At 34.6% G+C, this 23265-nt stretch overlaps 1 protein-coding gene across 5 annotated transcripts in view; it reads left to right on the plus strand.

The window, feature by feature from the left end:
• Positions 1–23265, plus strand: part of Elf1 (E74 like ETS transcription factor 1) — a 105819-nt gene that overhangs the window by 61192 nt on the left and 21362 nt on the right. For all 5 annotated transcript variants that reach the window (XM_048800984.1, XM_048800981.1, XM_015484336.2 and 2 more), the window contains exon 3: positions 20425–20605. In XM_048800984.1, the coding sequence (XP_048656941.1) occupies positions 20425–20605 (181 nt within the window). The remainder of the gene's footprint in view (positions 1–20424; positions 20606–23265) is intronic.

Consider the following 23265-nt stretch of genomic DNA (forward strand, 5'->3'; position numbering starts at 1 on the left):
ATTGTTGCTTGTATTCTTGATAATTGCCATTGTGAGATGAAATCTTAGAATAGTTTTTAAAAATTTTTTTATATATTTGTTTTATAGTTGTAGATGGACATCATGCTTTACTTTATTTATTTTCATATAAGGTGCTAAGGATCGAACCCAGAGCCTCACACATACTAGGCAAGCACTCTGGCACTGAGCCACACCCTCAGTCCCCTTAGAATAGTTATTTTTTTATTATTTATTTTTTGTACACAATGACTTTATTTTGTTTATATTTTATGTGATGCTGAGGATTGAACCCAGGTCCTCGTATCAGCTAGGCAAGTGCTCTACCACTGAGCCACAACCCAGCCCCTAGAATACTTTTGATTTGCATTTCTCTAATTGTTAGTTGTTTGACAGTTTTTCATATATTCGTTGATCAGTTGTATATCTTCTTTGTTTTGGGTACTGGGGATTGAAACAAAAGTGTCTGCTCAGTTACTTAGACCATTTATTGATTGGGTTATTTGTTTTTTTGGTGTTATGTTTCTTGAGTTCTTTATATATCCTGTAGAGTAGTGCTCTGTCTGTGCATGTGGTAAAGATTTTCTCCCATCCTGTAGGCTCTCTCTTCACATTGTTTCCTTTGCTGAGACGAAGCTTTTTAGTTTGAATTCAGCATATTTATTGATTCTTGGTTTTATTTCTTGCACTTACGGAGTCTTGTTAAGGAAGTCATGTCCTAAGCTGACATGATGACGATTTGGGCCTGCTTTTTCTTCTGTTAGGCACAGTCTCTGGTCTAATTCCTAAGTCCTTGATCTATTTTGAGTTGAGTTTTGTGCAGGGTGAAAGATAGCGATTTAATTTCATTTTGCTGCATATGGATTTCCCGTTTTCCCAGCACCATTTTGTTGAAGATGCAATCTTTTCTCCAATGTATGTTTTTGGCGCCTTTGCCTAGTATGAGACAACTGTATTTATGTGGGTTTGTCTCTGTGTCCTCTAATCTGTACCATTGTTCTACATGTCTGTTTTGGTGCCAATATCATGAACTCTTTTTTTATAATATTTGACACTGTTCTGTTGTACATGTTTAGTGAATAACACCTCACTTTTACAAATTGTTATTGAGGGGTAGGGATGTAGCATGGGCAAAGTCCTGGATTGGATCCCAAGTACCACTTAAAAAACAGTTATTGAAAATGTAATTAAAATAGTTTTTCTGATTTTATTATTATTACTATTAGAAAAACTAATATCCTTATAGTGTTTCCCTCTTTCTTAGGAAACTGGAGTAGAATCTTTTTTTCTTTCTTTGCTTCCTTTCCACCCCCACTCCCCGTACTGGGGAGTGAACCCAGGGGTTCTCTACCACTGAGCTACACCCCCAGCTAATTTTATTTTTCATTTTGAGACAGAGTCTTGCTAATTTCCTGAGACTGGCCCTCAAATTCATGACCTTCAATTTACATGTTCGAGAGTGAGAAAATGTATAGAGTATAGATCATAAAAACCTGCTATTTTTTCAAGACAGGAGTGTAAGATTTTTTAAAGTCAGAGACCAAGGTTTCCTCATAAAAAAGAAGGAGTGTCAACTCATAGTGTTCTGTGTATAATTTGTTTAGCACCAGAGATGTGGAAGGCTGGAAGCTGGAATGATGCTATTAACATGTATAAGGATACAGTGGGATATTTACATAAAATTCCAGGTTCTAACTTGGTTGCTTTCTTTTTAAAATCTTAGCAGAACAGATTTATCAAATCCCTAAACTGGGTCATTTGGAATAAAACATACAGAGGTTCCTTGTTTCTATTCTGTATATTTTAGCTTGATTACTTTTGAGAAAGTCTGACTTGTATCTTGCTTATAGCCCTCTTAAGGTTAAGTGAAGGGACAACCCTGTTGTGGTCCAGCATTTGGCCTGTGTTCTTTCCCTGCCAACTTTGGAAGTAAGGAAGATAATTGTTACTGTGAAAAGAAGTGGTAAGGGGAGTAGGAACTTAGTACCGTCCTTTCCCAGTCATTAATAGAGGCAAATAACGAAAAATGCCCTAAAAATGAATCTAGATGAGATAATTTTATAAGATAGCATATAGACTTGTGTGGTGGACTCCAAAAATATTCACATATGAATTTTAGTAGGTAATATTTACTGAGCATTTTATCCTGGTACTGTGCTATGTCTTGTATAAGAATTATCCTGTGTAATTCTTATAACAGTCTAAGAGAGTGAGGTACTCTCATTCTCATTTTACAAAAAATTAATTAAGGCCAGAGAAGGGAAGTTACTTGCCTGCAATAGCATAGTTAATAAAGGAAAAAGCTTGGAGCTGTTTTTTTTTCTTTTCTTTCTTTCTTTTTCTTTTTCTTCTTCTTCTTCTTCTTCTTCTTTTTTTTTTTTTTTAACATTCAGAGCCAGAACTTTAGATATTAAAGTTACCTTAAAGTAAACTCTAAGGTACCTGGTAAAAAGCTGGGAATTGTAACCCAGCCTGAGCCTTCAATCATTATTTGAATAATACTAGCCAGTGTGACATGTAAGGGGTGAAAAAGTAATTTCAAATGTGGGGAAATTATTTCACTCAGCATTTTAGTGGGGGAAAAAGCATTATTCATTCTAGTTAATTATAGGTTGATAAGCAAACTATTGAAGTACTACTCATCTACTTAAAATGTACAATTCTGCCAGGTGTGATGTTGTATACCTGTGATCCAAGAGGGGAGGTTGAGGCAAGAGGATCACACGATGGAGACCAGGCCAGGTGATTTAGAAGACCCTGACTCAATATAAAAATATTTTTAAGAGGGCTGAGGATGTAACTCAGTGATAGAGCTCTGGCCTAGCATGCATGAAACCCTGGGGTCAGCAAAATAGATAAATACAATAAATAAATATCAGTGGTTTCAGTGGTTTTAGTCCATACACATAGTTGTGTGTCTGTCACCATATTAAATTTTAGAACATTTTATCATCCCCCAAATAAATCTGAATACATTAGCAGTCAGTATCCTATTTCTTTCTTTTCCCAACCCCTGAGAACTACGAATCTACTTTCTATTTCTATATATTTCCTATAAATGAAATCATATAATATGTACAGTCTTGTGACTGGCTTCTTTCACTTAAGCATTAATGTTTTGAAGGATCATCTGTGTTGTACTGTGTGTCAGTACTTCAGCCTTTGAATTGATGAATAATAATTCATTGTATGGTTATATCATGTTGACTCTATTCATTCTGTTTACTTTTCAAAAGGGCACACTTTAAAAAAAATGAGATTCATGGTGGTAAATTTTCTCTTGGAAATGGAATTGGCAACCTCAGTTCTCTCAGAAGGTACTCAGTTGCTTAGAACAGCATTTCTGGGTAAATCAATAGTAATTCTGTTTGTTGCCTGGTGCAGTGGTGAATACCTGTAATCCCAGTGGTTTAGGAGGGTAAGGCTCCAGAAGGATTGCAAGCTCAAAGCCACCCTGCTGAGAGCCATAGCCAAGTAGGAATGATGCATGGATTTTTGGTTGAAAAGTGATGCCAGCAAGCCATTGAGATGATATGATTATGTTAAGATCTGCATTCAATTGGATATTAGACCCCTGCTGTCCGCCTGCTACTTTGGAGCTCTAGACTCCTGGAGAGTTCCCATTGGTTGGGGAAGTACGGTAGGAGGGATTGGTAGGAGGGATTTCCGGAGGAGGGATTTTCCTGTTGGTGTAGTGTGGCCCGGGAGAACGCCCTGTGTGTGGTTCGGCATATTTCCCGGGAGCGTGCATGGCATTGGAGTTTCAGAAATAAAGTTTGTTCCTGCTTGAGTGGCTCGTGATTTTGTGCCCAGCCAGACTGCCTCACCACCCTTAGCTATTTAGTGAGGTCCTAAGCAATTTAGCACCCTGTCTCAAAATTAAAAAAGGGCTTGGGATGTGGCTCAGTGGTTGAGTGCACCTGAGTTCAATCTCTGACACCCACCCCTGAAAAAAAGTAATTCTATTTTTATTTCTAAATATGCTGTTTTATTTTGTAAAAAGCTTCCCTTAGGGCTGGGGATATAGCTCAGTTGGTAGAGTGCTTGCCTCACATGCACAAGGTCCTGGGTTCGATCCCCAGCCCAATAAATAAATAAATAAATAAATAAATAGCTTCCCTTAAACATTTGAAACCTTTGATATTTCTTAGTTTTGCTATATGACTTAAAAATTTTTTATCTTTCCATTTCTTTTAAAGATTTTTCAAAATTTTTAGTTATACATGACAATGGAATGTATTTTGGCAGAATACACATACATAGGGTATAACTTACTCTATTTAGGTTCCTACTCTTGTGGTCATGTATGATGTGGAGTTACCCTGGTTGTGTATACAAAATCAAGGCTAGGAAAGTTATGACCAATTAATTCTATTTAGAATTTACTCTTTAATATTTCCTATTTAATATTTCCTAATCCCCTCTTTTACCCTCTCCTTTGTATCCCTTTGTCTAACCCAATGGACTATTATTCTTCCCCCTTCCCACCCTGCCTTGTTATGGGTTAGCATCCACAAATCAGAGAGAACATTCGGCTTTTGTTTTTTTGGGATAGGCTTATTTCACTTAGCATGATATTCTCCAGTTGTATCCATTTACTGGCAAATACCATAATTTCATTCTTCTTTATGGCTGAGTAATATTCCATTGTGTATATATACTACATTTTCTTTATCCATTTATCCTTTGAAGGATACCTAGGCTGTTTACATATCTTGGCTATTGTGAGTTGAGCTGCTATAAACAAGGATGTGGCTGCATCACTATAGTATGCTGTTGTTAAGTCCTTTGGGTGTCTACCAAGGAGTGGGATAACTGGGTTAAATGGTGGTTCCATTCCAAGTTTTCTAAGAAATCTCCATACTGCTTTCCATAGTGGTTGCATCAGTTTGCAGTCCCACCAACAATGTATTAGAGTACCTTTCTCACATAATCAAGAACATGTATAGAGATCATACTGATTGGGAAAAAATCTTCACCATCAGTACCTCAGATAAGGCATAATTTCCAGGATATACAAAGAATTCAGAAAACTTAACACCAGAAAAATAACCCAGTCAATAAATGGGAAAAGGAACTAAACAAACACTTCATAGTAGAAAAAATATGAGTGGTCAAAATATATATGAAAAAATTTTCTTCATCTCTAGTAATTAGAGAAATTCAAATTAAATTTACACTGAGATTCCATCTCACTCCAGTCAGAACGGCAATTATAAAGAATACAGTCGTCTTCTTTCCGATCAATACAGCAGATGTAGGATAAGCAGTTACATAAAACAGTATTATCAGCTTTTTAAAAAAGGTCATCTTCAATATTGTTTTGTTGGTATTTATGAAAATGATATCCTTTGATTTAATGAAGTAAGAAGAAAACTGTTAATGGTTTGAGTGTGAGTTTAAGAAAATGATCTTCTCATAATAGTTATCATATATTTAATAATGTTAGCCACTGCTACGTAAGTTAGCATGCCTGACAGTAAAGAAGTTAGGAAGCAGGTAGGAATCCTTCCCACCTTCTCTTCCTCCCCTCCTTGTAAATTTCTCAATATTAGGGGAATTCTTCTTTTGAAAAATTGTTACTGAAAAAGCTACATTATGATTTGACTAGTAAAAACATTGTAAGTTTTTTAACTTTATTTTTTACACAAATGGAGCACAACTTTTTATTTCTCTGGCTGTACATGATGTTGTTACACACCATTCGTGCAATCATACCTATACATGGGGTAATATTGTCTGTATCATTCTGTCATCTCCCCCTCATACCCTCTGGCCCCTCTCTCCCCTCTGCTTAATCCAAAGTTCCTCCCTTTTTCCCTTACCCGCTGCCCATTATGGATCAGCATCCACTTATCAGAGAAATCATTTAATGTTTGTTTTTTTGGGGATTGGCTTACTTTGCTTAGCATGATATTCTCCAGTTCTGTCCATTTATTCCATAACTGCCATAATTTAATTCTTTTTTAAGGCTGAGTAGTATTCTGTTGTGTATATACACCACAGTTTTGTGAGGTTGTCTTTTTAACCTGTTCCCATTTAATGTGACATTCAGAGAAGGTAGTGGAAGTATGAGATAGGACCAGGTAACTTAGCAAGGTGGTGTGAAGCCTGAAGTTAGGGGAGAAGTTTCTGTCCTAAAAGGTGGTGTTTTGTATGACACTTTGAGGTTTTATTATATTTTAATCTATGAATTTTGTATAGCATCTGCATTTCCCCCATTCCACTTTATTCTGCGGCAAGGGAAAAGGGAAAAACAACATTTATAACAGATTTCATTTTCCTGTTGGAAGGCAACTGGTGGGAAGCTCAAGTAACTCTGCTTTCCTTCTTTTTGTTTCCTACCTCATCATATAACACATTTAGAAATAATTTAGTATCCGAAGGCTTAGCTGTGAGGTGTTCTTTTGAAAAGTGATTGACTAATGTGCACCCAGTCTATCTAAAACTCTTATAATATTGAATACTGAAAATTGATGTTTCTGGTCAGTCAAGAGCATGTGTGGGACCTACAGAGCATCATTTTAGCTAGCTGTGTGACTTTTAACTATTTTTTTCCTCTCTAATATCAATGCAGAGTCTTGCTAAATTGCCAAGGCTGCCCTCAATCTTGAAATCCTTCTTCTTCAGCCTCCATAGTTGCTAGAATTAGAGTTGTGTGCCTGGCTGCTAGACAAGTTTTAAATATAACTGAATTTTATTTTTTCTATCAAAGATAAAAAAAAATACCTCCTACTATTAAGAGTATTAAATATTTTTGTAAAGCATTTACCAATAACTGGTCAAAGGAGATATAGTCAGTATATGTGGCAGATGCTATTTGTGCTGTAGTCATGATGTTAATGAACTAAGTTAAATCAAGAAAAGACATTTGTTACCTTGAGCTATGTACTTTATATTACCCACTTGTTTGGGGGATAAGTAGGTCATGAAGGTGATTTTTGTGACTTCGATACCAATCATACAAATTCATTCAGCTTTTTTTTTTTCTTTGTTAATTGGGAATGGTGGCTTGATTCTAGAATAAGCCAATAAATGGTTGCTTAGAATTTTAAAAATCTGGCAGCTTTACTCTGTAGGAGAGCACTTTCCTTTTACATTGTAGCATTTTGTTTGGTTTGACATGGTTTGACCTGGTATTGATTAGTTTTTTTTTTTTTTTTTTTTTTGCTTTTTCTTTTTTGAGTAACTTAAATTTACGTCATTGCCTATGATCTGCTAGTGTGACTTTTTTCATTCTCGAAAAGCTCTGATGAAGCTAAACTGTCTATATTCAGGAATATCTTGTGCTTAGTACGTATAAGATTCTTGTCAAAGGCCTTTTTTTAAAAAGAAAAGCAGAAAATGCCCTATTATGATTTTATTTAAATTCTTAGAGTTATATAGATTTTGCATGTTTAAGTTATCATTCTGATGATGACTGTTGTGATGTTTATTTACTTAGTTCATAAGTAAACATTTAAATCTGGTTTAAATTTAATATCTCCCCACCTGCCTCAATCGACCTGCCTACTTTACCTCATAACTGATTTTGTTCACATATAGTCAGACATATGCACAACTCACCAATATATTTAACTTTTAAGTTGACACTCCATTAAGAAAACAAATACAATTTTCATTGACTTTTCTCTCTCTCTCTCTCTCTCTTTTTTTTTTTTTTGGTACAGGGGATTGAACTCTGGGGCACTTGACCACTAAGCCACATCCCCAGCCCTATTTTTGTATTTTATTTAGAGGCAGGGTCTCACTGAGTTGCTTAGCGCCTAGCTTTTGCTGAGGCTGGCTTTGAACTCTCCATCCTTCTGCCTCAGCCTCTTGAGCTGCTGGGACTCTTTTGCTTTTTGATGCATTGTCAAATTTATCCTTGATAAAAAATGAAAAATCTGTGCAAAGACCAAAGAAAGTCATTTGTCATGAAAGAGAGACACTAGGATTAAACTTTGTTTAAACAATTCCGCAGGGATTTACATTGAGATTCCAAATGTTATCTTGGGGAAATCTGGAGAAAGGACCATTTACTTAGACTTTTGTACTTTTTTAAAAAAATAGTTGTAGATGGACAACATGTCTTTATTTGTTTAGTTTTTTATGCGGTGCTAAGGATCTAACCCACTGCCTCACACATGCTAGGCAAGTGCTCGGCCACTGAGCTACAGTCCCAGTCCACCTTTGTACTTTTTGATAGTGCTGTGCAAGAGAGAAGCCACACTTCTTCAGAAATACTCATCTGCAGAGCCAAAGGAAGAAAGACATAACTTGTTTAAGCTGTGGCTCTGAATACAGTGTTCACAGCTTAAACCTGAAAGATAACTATCCCTATAATTTTTTAAAACTCAAGGTTTAATTGAGATGAAACTTTGATTATGACAAGAATCCAGTACTTGTAGTCTGTTGTCGTGTTTAAGCTTGCTGACTTGAGTTAGATTGTCAGGGTTCAGATTTCAGCTGTGTGTCTTCCAGGTTGGTTGACCAGTAAGTATCAACAATACAGCATAGTGTTGTGGGGATTCAGTGGGATAAGTTGTTTGAAGTACTTAACATGATAGCTACTTTTATTATTACTGCCACATCTGGAGTACCACTTTATTCTATTTTGTACTTTACTATATAGAAGGATTCACAAAAATAGAGATTCGAGAACACGTTTTACACAGCCCTATAGTGAGTTTCTTTTTAGTTAGAAGTACTTTGTTACCCAAGAGTTGAAAATCTTTTTTCCTTTCATATTAAGCTGCATAACATACTATTCATATACATCATGATAATTGTAACAGATATATAATCCACAAAAACTAGAATATTTAAGAAAGCCATTAGAAATGAGGAGACTCATAGAGACATGTATTTATATTTTCTATCCTTGTACTGCTTTGCATATAAACTTCTGACAAGAAAACATTTCCTGCTTTATTCTTAAGTGCAGTGTAAAGATAACACTGCCTAGCAGTTTGCACAGCTCTTTGTACTTTAGTCTTCTCTACGTATACTTTGATTCTCACAAGTCACTATATAATAGAGGTAGCATTGTTCCCCTCACCTCTACCCACTTCCCTTTTTAGTGCTTGGGACTGACCCTAGGGCCTTGCCATGTTAAGCATGCATTCTACCACTGAGCTATTATGCCCCCTAGCCTTTCCATTTTCTATAGTTTATTATTACCTAGGATCTATTTCTGGGGAACTAAAAGACCTATGTTAGAATCTTTCATCTATAGTAGATTTGTAGGGCAAGGTTAAAAAGGAACACAGAGTAATTACTCTTCAAAATAACCTGGCTTAATGTATGTCTTGATTCTAGTTCTGATTTCCACTCTTTTGGAGTATCTGCTAGTGGATAATTTGCTATATTAGCTGTTCGATTATTTCCTTAATTTTTAAAGCAGTACAGTACTTGATTTTATTTTATGTGTGTGTGTGTGTGTGTATACACACACATATATAAATGTATAATATATATATAATATATATATATATAATATATATATATATATATATATATATATATATATATATATATATATATAAATCTTAAATTGTTGATGGACCTTTATTTTATCTTTCATGGTGCTGAGAATTGAACCCAGTGCCTCACACATGCTAGGTGAAAACTCTACCACTGAGCTACAACCCCAGCCCTTGATTATATTTTTACTAAGGGTTGACAGGATGATGGAGAACTGTGGGGATTTGATATAGCATTTGAGTCACAGCACTGAAGTATTTTATGTTTTTGAATGGTAGAAATCTGTATTTGATATTTGCTTGAAATTAAAATGCAAAGTAACAACAAAAGAAACTGAGAAAAGTGCCAGGGAACAATCCCCACATACACAAAACTGAGAGACCCAAATAGTTTTATTTCAAACTTGAATGAATTATTTAAAGTTTCAGCTCAGAGTTCCCTAAGTCATTTTTTTTTTAAATTTTAATATTTTATTTTTAGTTATCGGCGGACACAACATCTTTGTTTGTATGTGGTGCTGAGGATTGAACCCGGGCCGCAAGCATACCATGCGAGCGCACTACCACTTGAGCCACATCCCCAGCCCCTCCCTAAGTCATTTTTAAAATTAATTATTCTATTTTGTTATAAATGATGGCAGAATGTAATTTATTTCATATTACACAATTTTTCAAGTCACTGATTGTACACAGAGTATTTTCACACCATTCGTGTCTTCATTCACATATTAGGGTAATGATGTCTAACTCATTCCACCATCATTCCTACCCCCTTTCTGCCTCCTTTCCCCTATCTAAAGTTCCTTCATTTCCCTCATGTTCCCCCCATCGCCATTATGATTCAGCATCCTCATATCAAAGAAAACATTCAGCCTTTGGTTTTGGGGATTGGCTTGCTTCACTTAGCATTATATTCTCCAACTCGATCCGTTTGTCTGCAAATGCCATGATTTTATTCTTTTTTTAATGCTGAGTAATGTTACATTTTGTATATAAACCAAAGTTTCCCTATCCACTATCCATTCATCTACTGAAGGGCATCTGGATTGGTTCCACAATTCCTAAGTAATTTTAATAAAAACAACATAATGATAACCAAAACCTGGCTAAATGTGCACACACATAGGAGCAATAGGCTAATTTCAAGATGGATATTTAATTAATTAATTTAAAAGTTTTTGGTATTGGGGACTGAAACAAGGAAAGCTCTACCACTGAGCTACATTCTCTTTTTAACTTATTTAGAGACAGGATATCTATCCCTAAGTTACCAAAGCTAGCCTTGAACTTGAGATTCTACTACTTCAGCCTCCCAGGTGGAATTATAGGCATGTGCCATCACACCTTGTTGAATATTTTATTTAAATATAATAATAAGAGTAAATATTTATTGTCTATTACATTTATCAGGGCCTGTATATGGTATATTTTTCTTTTTTGATCTTTACAGTGATTCTTGTTAGTAGTACAACTCTTAATATCCCCATTTTATAAATAAGGAAATCTTTTATAAAGAATCTCAAAGGCTGAATCCTTCACTGGATTTGAATCTCTAACTCTAGAGAGCCAAAACTAATCATCATTCTGGGATATAAGAGATACAACGGTTGGGGACGGTGGCACACGCCTGTAATCCCAGCAGCTCAGAGACTGAGGCAGGAGGATTGAGAGTTTAAAAGCTAGCCTAGCAAAAGCGAGGTGCTAAGCAACTCAGTGAGACCCTGTCTCTAAATAAAATATAAAATAGGGCTGGGGATGTGGCTCAGTGGCCGAATGCCCCTGAATTCAATCCCTGGTACTGCCTGCCCCTCAAAAAATAGATAAAAGGAACCTTAAAAGAGAAAGGATTTGGAAGAATAGTAAGTAAATTATTTTAAAGTTATTATATTTGGGATAAGTGGGAATTTCATTTCTCTCCAGACATTTATGTATAAAAATTTTAAAAACTTAAGTTTACATTATCACACTACTTTTTCAGTTAGCCCATTGTGTTGAACAGTATATACTAAACTGTATAGAATTTTAAAAATTTGGTATCACAGAGTTATATTATTTTCTTTTACTCTTAAAAGGTAGAAGGTATTTATAGAGAGCTTGAATTAATCATAAATATTCTTATTTGCAGATAATGAAGCTATTTTAATGTCGTATTTTTCAAAATATGCAGAGAATTTGGCTGTGAAGAATTCTTCACAGAAAACTTTGTACTGGTCTTTAGAAATCGATTGCACAATTCTAGCTTGTTTATGTAATTCATGATTTTTGAAATCGTTTAAAATGCACTTTGGAAATAGCTGTTGGGGAGTGGTACTCTATGGAAGGAAATAATATTTTATTCTCTTGGAATATGAGTATATTCATGTATTATTTATTTTCCTAAGTCATTTTAAGTGTGCCATGGAACTTGTTTAAAGAATTTAAATTTTCATTTTGTGCACTAGTCACCCTGTGTGTGTGTGTGTGTGTGCGCGTTTCCAACTTGATGCACTGTTTATATAGATTTCCTTTTATTATGGTTTACACGAGGTGACGAAGGAATACCGTCATAGTTATTTGATCATTTCCCCTCTCCTCAACTGCTTTGCTGCCACCTCTGCCCTGGAACAATGTGTAGAAATGAGAGAAACTAGATAAAAGTGAATTGAAGACATTTTAAGTTTCTGTTTCTCCTATCAGATAAACCTGTGCTTTTTAAACAAACAAATAAATATATAATGTACATAAATTTAAAATGTGCATAGGTTCTAGAATCTGATAAATTTTCACAGTGAACATAGATATGCATCAGCTTTTGTTTTTATTGATGCTAAATGTTATTGCTAAGGGTTGGTGGTTAAATTTGTTCACCATTTTTCTAAAAGATTATTCTTTTTTTGTCATTTTTATTTTGTGTTACTGGATATTGAATCCAGGAGTAATCTACCACTGAACTATGTCCCCAGCCCTTTTTGTTTTTGAGATTGGGTCTTGCTGGGTTGCTAAGACTAGCCTCAAACTTGTGATCTCCTGCTTCATCCTCTTGATGAGGATGGGATTACAGGTGTGCACCACCTTGTCTAGCCAAAAAAGATGATTGGCGTGGTCTTTTTTTGTAATGACAATCAATGTAAAATTGTAGTAAGCCAGCTTTTATGAGTGTTTATTTCCATCAATATCAGATATTGAAGTACTTTCATTATCAAAATATTTTCTTGAGTACTTACTATATGCCATACATTATAGCAAGTGATTTATTTACAAGTTCTTACAATAGCTAGAAAATATTGTTATTCTTGTTTTAGATAGATGAAAAAACTAAAGCTTACCAAGTGCAGTAGAGCACACCTATAATCTCAGTAATTCGGGAGGCTGAGGCAGGAGGATAGTGAGTTTGTGACCAGCCTCAGCAACTTACTGAGTTCTTAAGTAATTTATTGAAACCCTGTCTCACAGTTTAAAAAGATGGAGTGTGTGTGGCTAAGTGGTATGTGCCCCTGGGTTCAATCACTGCTACCAAAGAAAACAACAACAACAACAACAAAAACAAACAAACAAACAAACAAAAAAAACCCAAAAGCTTAGTAAGTTCAGATACTCAGGACATGGTGGAGTCTAGTTTTAAATAGAACTGGAGCTCTTACTTTTTACACTTTGCTTTCACCATGTGTATCTGTAGTTCCATTTGCTACATAAAAATTATTGTCAATTCTTGTTATGATAGAGTGAGTTGATTTTGGTTTTATGTTTTGTTTTCAAAATCAATGGCGAAGAAAGTTATTCTAAGAATGAATGAGAGGTCCTCAAAGCGCAGTGTCTTCATAGGTTGAGGGTTTGGATTCTTAGTCCGATAGGAAGGCATGTCATTGTTTAATTTGTTACTGGGGAAAGTCTGGAGTCAGGGAGCTTTGGAAGAGGGAAGATGTAGGAGGAGAAAGGCCTGGCCCATTGTTGATATGGTATGAACTCATTGAAAGTGTGCTCATTTTGCATGTGTCTTTACAAAAGAGTATCTGTGGTGGGGAAATATTTAAAGACTGTTTTAAACCTGCTTTTTGTTTTAGGAAGATGATACTTATTTCATTTTAATATATTTCATAGAGGACCTTGGCAGGATGTTTCACAACCACTATGTAACAGATTGAGCTGTGCTGTAAGAGAACCTTGGCAAGCAAGTTATGTGAGAGTTCATGTGCTTTTTTATATCAATAAAACCGGTTGAACAAACTTATTTGCTTAATAGAGTGGGAATAATGATCCTTTTCTTAAATTTTCAATGTAGGACCTTGGATTGTGTTGTATTGAGGAAACAAGCAAGCTTAGTTAGGGGAAGTAATGTACTACTTATATTGGTCACATTTTTTTTCTCTTTGTGAGCGCACCCCCCCCCCCCCNGGAATTGAACCCAGGGATGCTTAACCACTCAGCCATATCTCCAGCCCTTCTTATACTTTATTTAGAGACAGGGTCTCACTGAGTTGCTTAGCACCTCACTAAGTTGCTGAGATTGGCTTTGAATTTGTGATCCTCCTGCCTCATCCTCCCTAGCCACTGGGATTATAAGCATGTGCCACTGTTCCCAACCTTCAATTTAAAAACATTAATAAGATTTTATATATGTATTGTAATCTTTATTGCCATAAACTTTATCTGTGTCTCTGTCCGTACCAGGTATTGAACCCAGGGCCCCTTAACCACTGATTCATATCACTTCAATCTCCAGAGTCACTAGGATTACAGCTTGTGCCACTGTGCAGCTGTCATAAACTTTAGAAGTTATTTTAGGGTATAGAGAACCAATTGTCAAATGATAAGCTAAACTGAGTCCTATTATGGGTTGAATTGTGTACATACTCATCCGTTTATATATGGTACCTCAGAATATGACCTTATTTAGAAATAATTACATTGCAGATATAATTAGTTAAAATGAGGTTCTATTAGTGTAGGAACAGGGGATGTGCTCCTACTCCAATATGATTGATGTCCTTATAGAAAAGAGGAAGTTTGGATATAGACACACAGAGAGATCACCATATGAACACAAAAACAGCCATTTATAAGCCAGAGAGGGAGGCCTAGAACAGATCTACAAAAGGAAACAATCCTCCAACACCTTAATTTCAAATTTCTAGCTGTCAGAACTGTAAGACAGTACATTTCATTTTTGGCGGGGGGTAGGGTTGAACTCAAGGGCACTTGACTGCTGAGTCACATCCCTAGTCCTATTTTGTGTTTTATTTAGAGACAGGGTCTCACTGAGTTGCTTAGTTCCTGGCTTTTGCTGAGGCTGGCTTTGAGCTCACGATCCTCCTGTCTGAGCCTCCTCACTGGGATTACAGGTGTGTGCCACCATGCCTGGCAAGATAATACATTTCTGTTGTTTATAAGGTACCTATTTTGTGGTGTCCTAGCAAAATATTGTAATAGTTTATTTTCTTAATATTTTATTTATTTTTTAAAATCTAAATCTTAGCAAAAATTCACATTGAATTTTCTATGACTTAATTTAAGAGATTGGGAACCAGTTTTCATTAAGGAATTTTACAGTATGTAGTATGAAGGTTTTAGGTTCCTGATGACTCATACTTTAGTCAGTTGCTAGACAATCCAGTTTAAAAGACAGTTTATCCTGAGTCCAGATCAGCAGCTGGGGTTACTGGAGTGTGTATTTTCCTTCCATTTTTGGTAATAGAGGCGGAGAGTCTTGCCAGTCACCCCAAAGGTATTTCCTACATTTATTTTGTATATACAGAATTAGGCCTCTTAGACCTAACTATTCGTATTATTGCAAAGATACCCAGTTGGTCTCTTTTTTATATGTGGGTTAATAGCATTTTGGAGAAATTAAAGGTAAACAACTTTGAATATACATTCCTGTTTCAGTGCACTAGAAAAATGGCCCATGCTTTTCTTGAGAAGAACAAGTACCTCCAAAGGAGAATGTATGACTGGTGATTCTGGGATGGATCTTGCGTACTGAGAGAACTATGTCAAGAAAGTTTATCACGGGGTGGGGCTGAGGATGTGGCTCAAGCGGTAGCATGCTCGCCTGGCATGCGTGGGGCGCTGGGTTTGATCCTCAGCACCACATAAATATAAGATAAAGATGTTGTGTTCACCGAAAACTAAAAAATAAATATTAAAAAAAAAAGAAAGTTTATCATAGACTCAGATGGTTCAAGCCCTGGGAAAGATAATATCTCCATTCAAATCACTCCTTATTCTGTTTGTCTAAATAGAATCAAGAAAATAAGCCAACAACAACAAAACTGTACCATATTTAAGGCTGACTATTATACTGTCAGGTAAAGAACTGAAGTGAGTTCAAGTTGTGTGCTCTCTCCCGCTAGCCATGACTTGTGGTAATTTACAGTTGTCCCTCAGTATCCAAGGGGGATTGGTTTGGAGACCTCTGTGGATAAAATCTGCAGAAGCTCAAGTACCCTATGTAAAATGGTCATAGTATTTGCATATAACCTAGGCACATCCTCGCACATACTTTAAATCACCTCTAGATTACTTTTCTTATTCCTTTATGATTTTGGTACCAGGGATTGAACTCAGGGGCGCTCAACCACTGAGCCATATCAACAACCCGTTTTTTTTGTATTTTATTTAGACAGGGCCTTACTGAGTTCCTTAGAGCCCCTGTAAATTTTGCAAGGCTGGCTTTGAACTCAAGATCCTCCTGCCTCAGCCTCCCAAACTGCTGGGATTACAGTTGTGCACCACCATGCACAACTAGATTATTTTCTTTAATGCAAAGTAAATGCTTTTAAGTAGTCTTTATACTGTGTTCTTTAGGGAATAATGATAAGAAAAATGTTTGTACGTATTCAGTACTGATTGAGTTGTTTTCAAATATTTTCAATCTGTGTTTTGTTGAATCTGTTGATGTGGAACCTGAGGAACAGTGGGCCTATTGTATTTCCCTTTGCCTCCACATTCCTTTGTAAAAATATAGTCCAGTATATCTCCCTCATAGAATTTTGTAATGATAAAAGTGTTAATCATTTAAAGAAAATGTCTAGAGTCTGTTAAGTTATGCTAATAGCAAAGGCAAAGCTATGGGTTCATTGTACATGCTACTCCCTCCCCTATGTAGTGCATAAAAATAAATGGTATCTCTTATTGTAAGGTTATACGCTCAGACAATTTTAGAGTCTGTAACTTTAAAATACATGTTAACAAACCAAAATGGAATGGTCTTTAGGTCAACTGGGTGCTTTCCCTTTACTTGAAAGTAAGGAAAATATGGTCAGGACCTTGACACTGGAAAAGGCCCTATGTCTCATGATTTCACATGTTTTTTTTGTTTTTGTTTTTTGTTTTTTTTTTGTTTTGACTGCATGTTACTGCCTTCTAAATCAAAGTCATGTGTCCCTTTTCACTCTTAATTAACCCAGTAAATCCCAAATTTTCAAATATTCTACAGTATTTCACTGAAATGACACAGGTTCATTAAAAGTAGGTTTGATGTTTCTAAAGCTTATATAAAGTACTGATGGTATTATATAATATTATATATTATATACTATATTTAAGTTTTTGTAGGTGTTTCACATCTGGGGTGATGGGACAAAGAGGGTTTAGCTTTTGCTTCAAAGGAAGCATTTTTTTCTCTACTTCTGTGCTTGCAATTTTTCTTTTTCCTCTTTTTTTTTTCTCTTCTATTTTTTTCCTGGTGTTGGGGAGTAACCCAGGTTCTCATGTATGCCAGGAAAGTGTTTTACTACTGAATTTTATCCCTACACTGAACTTTTCTTAATAGTTTTTAAACTATTATTTGAACTGAAATTAAAATTATTTTTTAAAAGCAAAATAGACTATGCTTGACTGTACATAGACTGTCTCTGTTAGGGAACAAAGAAACTGATAATAGCAGTTTTCTCTGGGAATGGCACTGGAGTAGAAATTGCATTGATTATATTGATATTTGATAACATATTCCTGAGACCTATAAATTCTGGAGAAACAGTGATCCACTTCTCCAGTTTAATTATAGGTTAGTAGAATAAGACAAGAAAATAGTAACAAATTATCTGCAGTTACTTAAACCTTGGGAATATATATATTCAGGTAAAACTATGGAGTAATATCATTGTTTATAATATTTTTGTAATATTATTGCCCTTGCCAGTCTCTATCAAATTGTAGGAGCCAGATAGATAGGGAGAAATACTTTTGTTTTATCTTGGTGAGGACTGCATCTGTGAATTGCATTTGACATACCTCTGTTTCTTGGTGTCCTTGGATAAGTTTCTTAACTAAATTCCTTATCTGTCAATATATGGGGTAGTGAGTTGTGTTCTAACCTTAAACCTAGGCTGTAACAGCATAAAATGAAGTCAAATGAAAATTTTTTGAACTCTATGCTCAGTTTTGTTAGAGGAAGAGTTGGAGCTTAAGTTGAACTCTTAGGAGAGAAGAGAAGCCAAAGTGCTTTAACAAGCAAATATTTATGCTAGTTTGGATTAAATGAGTTACTGGTTATTTCTCAAGAAAGGGAAAGGAAAGGCCAAATGCCTATATTTTGCTTTGGATATTTTTACAAAATATTTTCTTAATTGCATGTGTGTGTGCTTACAACATAATTGTTGAGCCTTCTAGTTTATTTTAAAACTTATCTCACAATTTGAAGAGCTAGTTACTTCTGCCTAACTTCCTCTTTTTTGAAACAGGAAGAAACATTTTGAAATAAAATGATCCAGATGTGCTTAGGGTTATTATGCATAAATTTCAGAGCATAGCATTTTTGAAGGCAATGAAACTCTTTAGTACCTTTGATTATATATTAAATTTAGGTAGTTAAATGCTTCTGACTAAAGTAATATCAAACCTTAGTGTACAGTTCTGTAAATTTATTTTTAATATTGAGGCTACTTAGTTATAATTAAATCATAATATTTTCAATATAGTGGATTTGAGGAAAATAGCAAAGGACTTGACATTATGGAGTAATATCATTGTTTATAATATGAACAGGAACTTTTTCTCACATTTAAGATTATACTATTTGCTATAATCTTGCTAGCTATGACTTGTGGTAATTTGCAGTTGTCCCTCAGTTTGGTAACTGAGTACAGTAGCACACACCAGTATTCCAGCAACGTGGAAACTTAAGGTAGGAGTACTGCAAGTTTGAGGCCAGTCTCAGAAGTTTAACAAGGCCCTAAGCAATTTTAATAAGACCCTATCTCAAAATAAAAAGGGTTGAGGCACCCCTGGATTATGAGGAAATGCTTTGTTAAGAAACAGGATGTTTACATAGTCTTGAGGTGTCTTCCTACAAGAAACTTATTAATTATAGAAGGAAAAATAGTAACTTTATATAGTGAAGAAACCCTAAGTAATCAAAGTTCCCATGGTAGGACAAATAAATATTTTGAACTTCATGACATAACATATTTTCAAGGACATCATGTGACTTCTTTAACCCTAACTGGATCTAATTATGAGAATTATCTGAACCAAAATTGGGGGACATTCTACAAAATGCCCACACTCTTCAGAAGTGTTAAGATTGTGAATGAGAAGGCTGAAGAATTGCTCCAAATTAAAGGAGAAGAAACTATTAGATTAAAGGAGTTGTCCTTAAGAAACAGAATGTTTACTAAATGAAACCTATGATCCTTCAGACAATGTCAGTGTTACTTTCCTGGTTTGGTAATTGTGCCACCCTTATAGAAAATCGTATTTGACCAGGTGTAATGGTGCAGACCTGTAATCCCATTGACACCAGAGTCTGAGGCAGGAGGATTGCAGTTTAAGGCCAGCCTCAGCAGTTTAGTGAGAAATTGTCTCAAAATAAAAAAATTAAAAGGATTGGGGATGCGGCTCAGCGGTTAAGCACCCCTGAGTTCAATCCCCAGTACCAATATAATAATATTTGATTATTTAGGAAATTATCACTATAGCATTTTGTCTGGTATATGTCTACCACTTTCAAATAAATCAGGAAAAGTATTGGAAGAAAATGATAAAGTAAATGTGATTAAATGTTAGAATTGGGGTCATGTGGATTAAGGTTGTATGAGAATTTTTTGTGCTATTTTTTGCAATTTTTCTTTTTCTTTTTTCCTTGAGACAAGATCTTGCTTATTTGCTAAGGCTGGCTTCAAACATAATGATCCTCCTGCGTCAGCCTCCCAAGTTGCCAGGATCATAGCATATGCCACCATGTCTGGCTTTTTTTTTTTTTTTTGCAGTTTTTCTAAGTCTGAAATTTTTTCAAAACAAAAAAGCTAAATAATTTTAATAAAGTTTGTCACTTTTTAAAATTTTAAGTAGGTTGTTAAAAAAAAAACCCTCTGTGTCAGTTTTCTCATAATATGAGGTGGTTGGACTGGGTTAAATTTTCAGGGTCCATTCAATATAAAATCCCATGATTTTATAATCAGTCATTAGTAATAAAAATTTATATCCTTAATATAGTCATGCTTGAAGGGGACAATAGAAATTGAAAGCTGATGTTTTCCATGTGAGTCAATAATGTTAAAATGAGACTTGTGTGCCAAGCAACAGTGTAATATTTATTCAACTCAGATTGTTTTTTCTTCCAGAGAAACTTAATTATTGAGATTTTATTTGTGTATTTGTATGCTACTTCTTGGTTTATTCTTATTACATTTTTATGTAATATCATTTTAAAATTCTTTTATAGAATATCCAATGAAAACTTGGTTATTCAGATCCAAGATTAATAAAAAGTTTATGTGGTATATAGTTCTTCAGCTTAAAAGGATTGTCAAGATACAAGTAGCTGGGGCTGGAGATGTGGCTCAAATGGTGGTGTGCTCGCCTGGCATGTGTGAGGCACTGGGTTTGATTCTCAGCACCACATTAAAAAAAAAAATAAAATGAAGATATTGTGTCCACCTAAAACTAAAAAATAATTATTAAAAATATTTTTGGGTTATTTCTAACAAAAGCAAAACTTTGTTAATCTTTTGTTTTCCTTTACCTCTGCTCCTACCCCTCCCAGCTTGGTGATCCAGCTATTTTTCCTGCTGTAATTGTGGAGCATGTTCCTGGTGCTGATATTCTCAATAGTTATGCTGGTCTAGCCTGTGTGGAAGAACCTAATGATATGATTACTGAGAGTTCACTGGATGTTGCTGAAGAAGAAATTATAGATGATGATGATGATGACATCACCCTTACAGGTGAGTTTGTCTCCAACAGGACCTTGCTATAGCATAGTTTTAGGCACTGTCCTTAGTCCTGACTTTTTTTGGAGATAAAAAGTTTCTAACTCAATTTTTGAGTAACTTCATTACCTGCAGAAGCCAGAGCCCTGTAGAAAGAAGAAAGCTATACATATATATATACATTTTTTGTCATCTGCCTATTTCATGTTGCTTTCTTACCTCTGTTTTCTTAAATATATTGAAATTGATATAATAAAATTACAGACATGTCAGAAGAATCAAATAGGAATATTCTTTTCTTACCACTTAACAGGAAGCAAAATAGTAGAACATGATGAGAATGTAGGATAAGGACCTGTGATTTATAGAGATTTCTCTTTAGGTTCAGTCACTACTAGTAAGATATTTCAAACTTCAAGAGTAGATTATATAAATATAAGGTAGTGATAATAATATTTCTGTCAACTTTGGAAATTGATAAATGTTTTGTAGTTTTATATGTTGGCATTCATGTGTCTTGGCCAGAGATGTTAGGAATTTATTTGAGAAAAATATTCAGAAATAAATATTGATATCTTAATTTTTGAGGGGGGGTAACCAGGAATTGAACTCGGGGACACTCAGCCACTGAGCCACATCTCCAGCCCTATTTTGTATTTTAATTTAGAGATAGAGTCTCACTGAGTTGCTTAGTGCCTCACTAAGTTGCTGAGACTGGCTTTGAACCCTCAAGCCTCCTGCCTGAGCCTTCTGAGCCACTGGGCATGCACCATCATGCCCAGCTTATATCTTTATTTATAAAAGAAAGTTACCAGAAGTAGGCATAATGAGGTATATCTGCAGTTTTCTTGGTGACAAGTATTGGTTGCCTTGTTCTCTTAGCTTTAACTTAACACCTAGCACAGTGCCTGTATATTATATATATAATATATATATATATTATATATAACATATATATTATATAGTATATATAATACATAATATATAATTTTTACTGAATAAAATATAAAATATATTTATATTAAAATATATTAAAAAATAAAATATAATTTTTAATGAATAAATACATTTTTTACTAAATATAAATATATTTATATACATATATATTACTGAATATATGTATATATCAGTAATATATATATATGTATATAAATATATATGTATATATATATGTATATATTTAGTAAAAATGTTTTATACCAGTAAGTATGCTACCAAATACTAAAACTTTTTTTTTCCCCTAATACTGGGGATTAAACCCTGGGGAACTATATCCACAGTCCTTTCTACTTTTCCATTTTGAGGCAGGGTCTCACCAAATTGCCTAGGCTGGCCTTGTACTTGTGATTCTCCTGCTTTCTGGGTTTCTGAGAATATAGACATTTGCCACCATGCCTGGCCAAATACTAAAACTTCCTAAATTACAGTAACTGAAGTAGGTGATATTAGTGACAGAATAGTCAGTTGGAATATTGGAAGTGAATATTAAGTCTAAGTGCAGGTAGTGGTCTACTTAAGGAGTTTACATGTAATATCGTGACATTTTAAATTAGAACAGAAGGGAAGAATGTGTATCCATTTGTTGGAAGAGAAAAGAAAGTTAGAGCTCTGCCTTGATCGTGCTCCAAAGTATCAAAATAAATCCCAAAAGGATGAAAACATGTAATATAACAATTGAAACTATTAAAAACCTTTTAAGAAGTTGACTATTTGATTTGAAAGTAATAAAGGATTTTGTAAGCATGAAAATTAGGAGAAAAGTACAAAGGAAAAAGATGAATAGACATTGCTAATAAATAAAGAAAACATCTTTATCCCCACAAAACATATAACTGAAACAAAAAGGCGATTGATAGATGGATACTTAGAATTTACACGGTAGACAAAGGATTAATTATTAATACATAGAGAGCTTTAAAAAATCAGTAGCAACTTTAAATGGGCATAGAATTGGAACAATAGTAAGTAAAAAATATATAAACATATATTGATATGACCAAGAGATTTTATTTAGTAAACAAATATGGTGTAAAATAAGATAATTTTTACCCAATATATTGAAAAGATGATGAAAGATTAACAAGATGATGACAACTTTGTGGCATATACTTGGGGTCAAAGGGTTGGAAATTGGGTTGACATTTTTGTTATAATATCCAAAAAAGCTCTGGGGTGTGATGTTTGTGGCTGGCATATAGAATCTTATATGGCCAAAGATAAACAATAAAGATTGGAAAGGGGATGAATTGTGAGTTTGTTTTCTACATACTTGGAAAAACTACAGCAGGAATAGTGTTTTTGGAATTCCCCATAGTGGCTAGCTATCACTGGGGGAAAGGAATAGAAGATTGTTTTGAGACTGAATAAAATTTAGGTTATCTGTAGTAATAAATGTAATAGTGATAATCAAAATAATAATTATCATTTGCTGAGTGCTTATTATATACTAAAATTGTGATAGTTTCTTTAAAACTTTTAATTTTAAATTGTTTTTAGACTTATAGGAAAAGTTACAAAAGTAATATTAAAAGTTTCCTGATCTTCTTCCTGCTTCCCCTGTTAATATCTTATCCACTGCACATTTATTAAGAATAGAAAATGAACATTGGTCACAGTATTGTTAACTAAACCTAAATCTTATATTTTATCAGTTTCTTACTAATGGTTTTTTTGTT

This window comes from Marmota marmota, unplaced genomic scaffold (assembly GCF_001458135.2).
Source record: "Marmota marmota marmota unplaced genomic scaffold, marMar, whole genome shotgun sequence".
Classification (NCBI taxonomy): domain Eukaryota; kingdom Metazoa; phylum Chordata; class Mammalia; order Rodentia; family Sciuridae; genus Marmota; species Marmota marmota.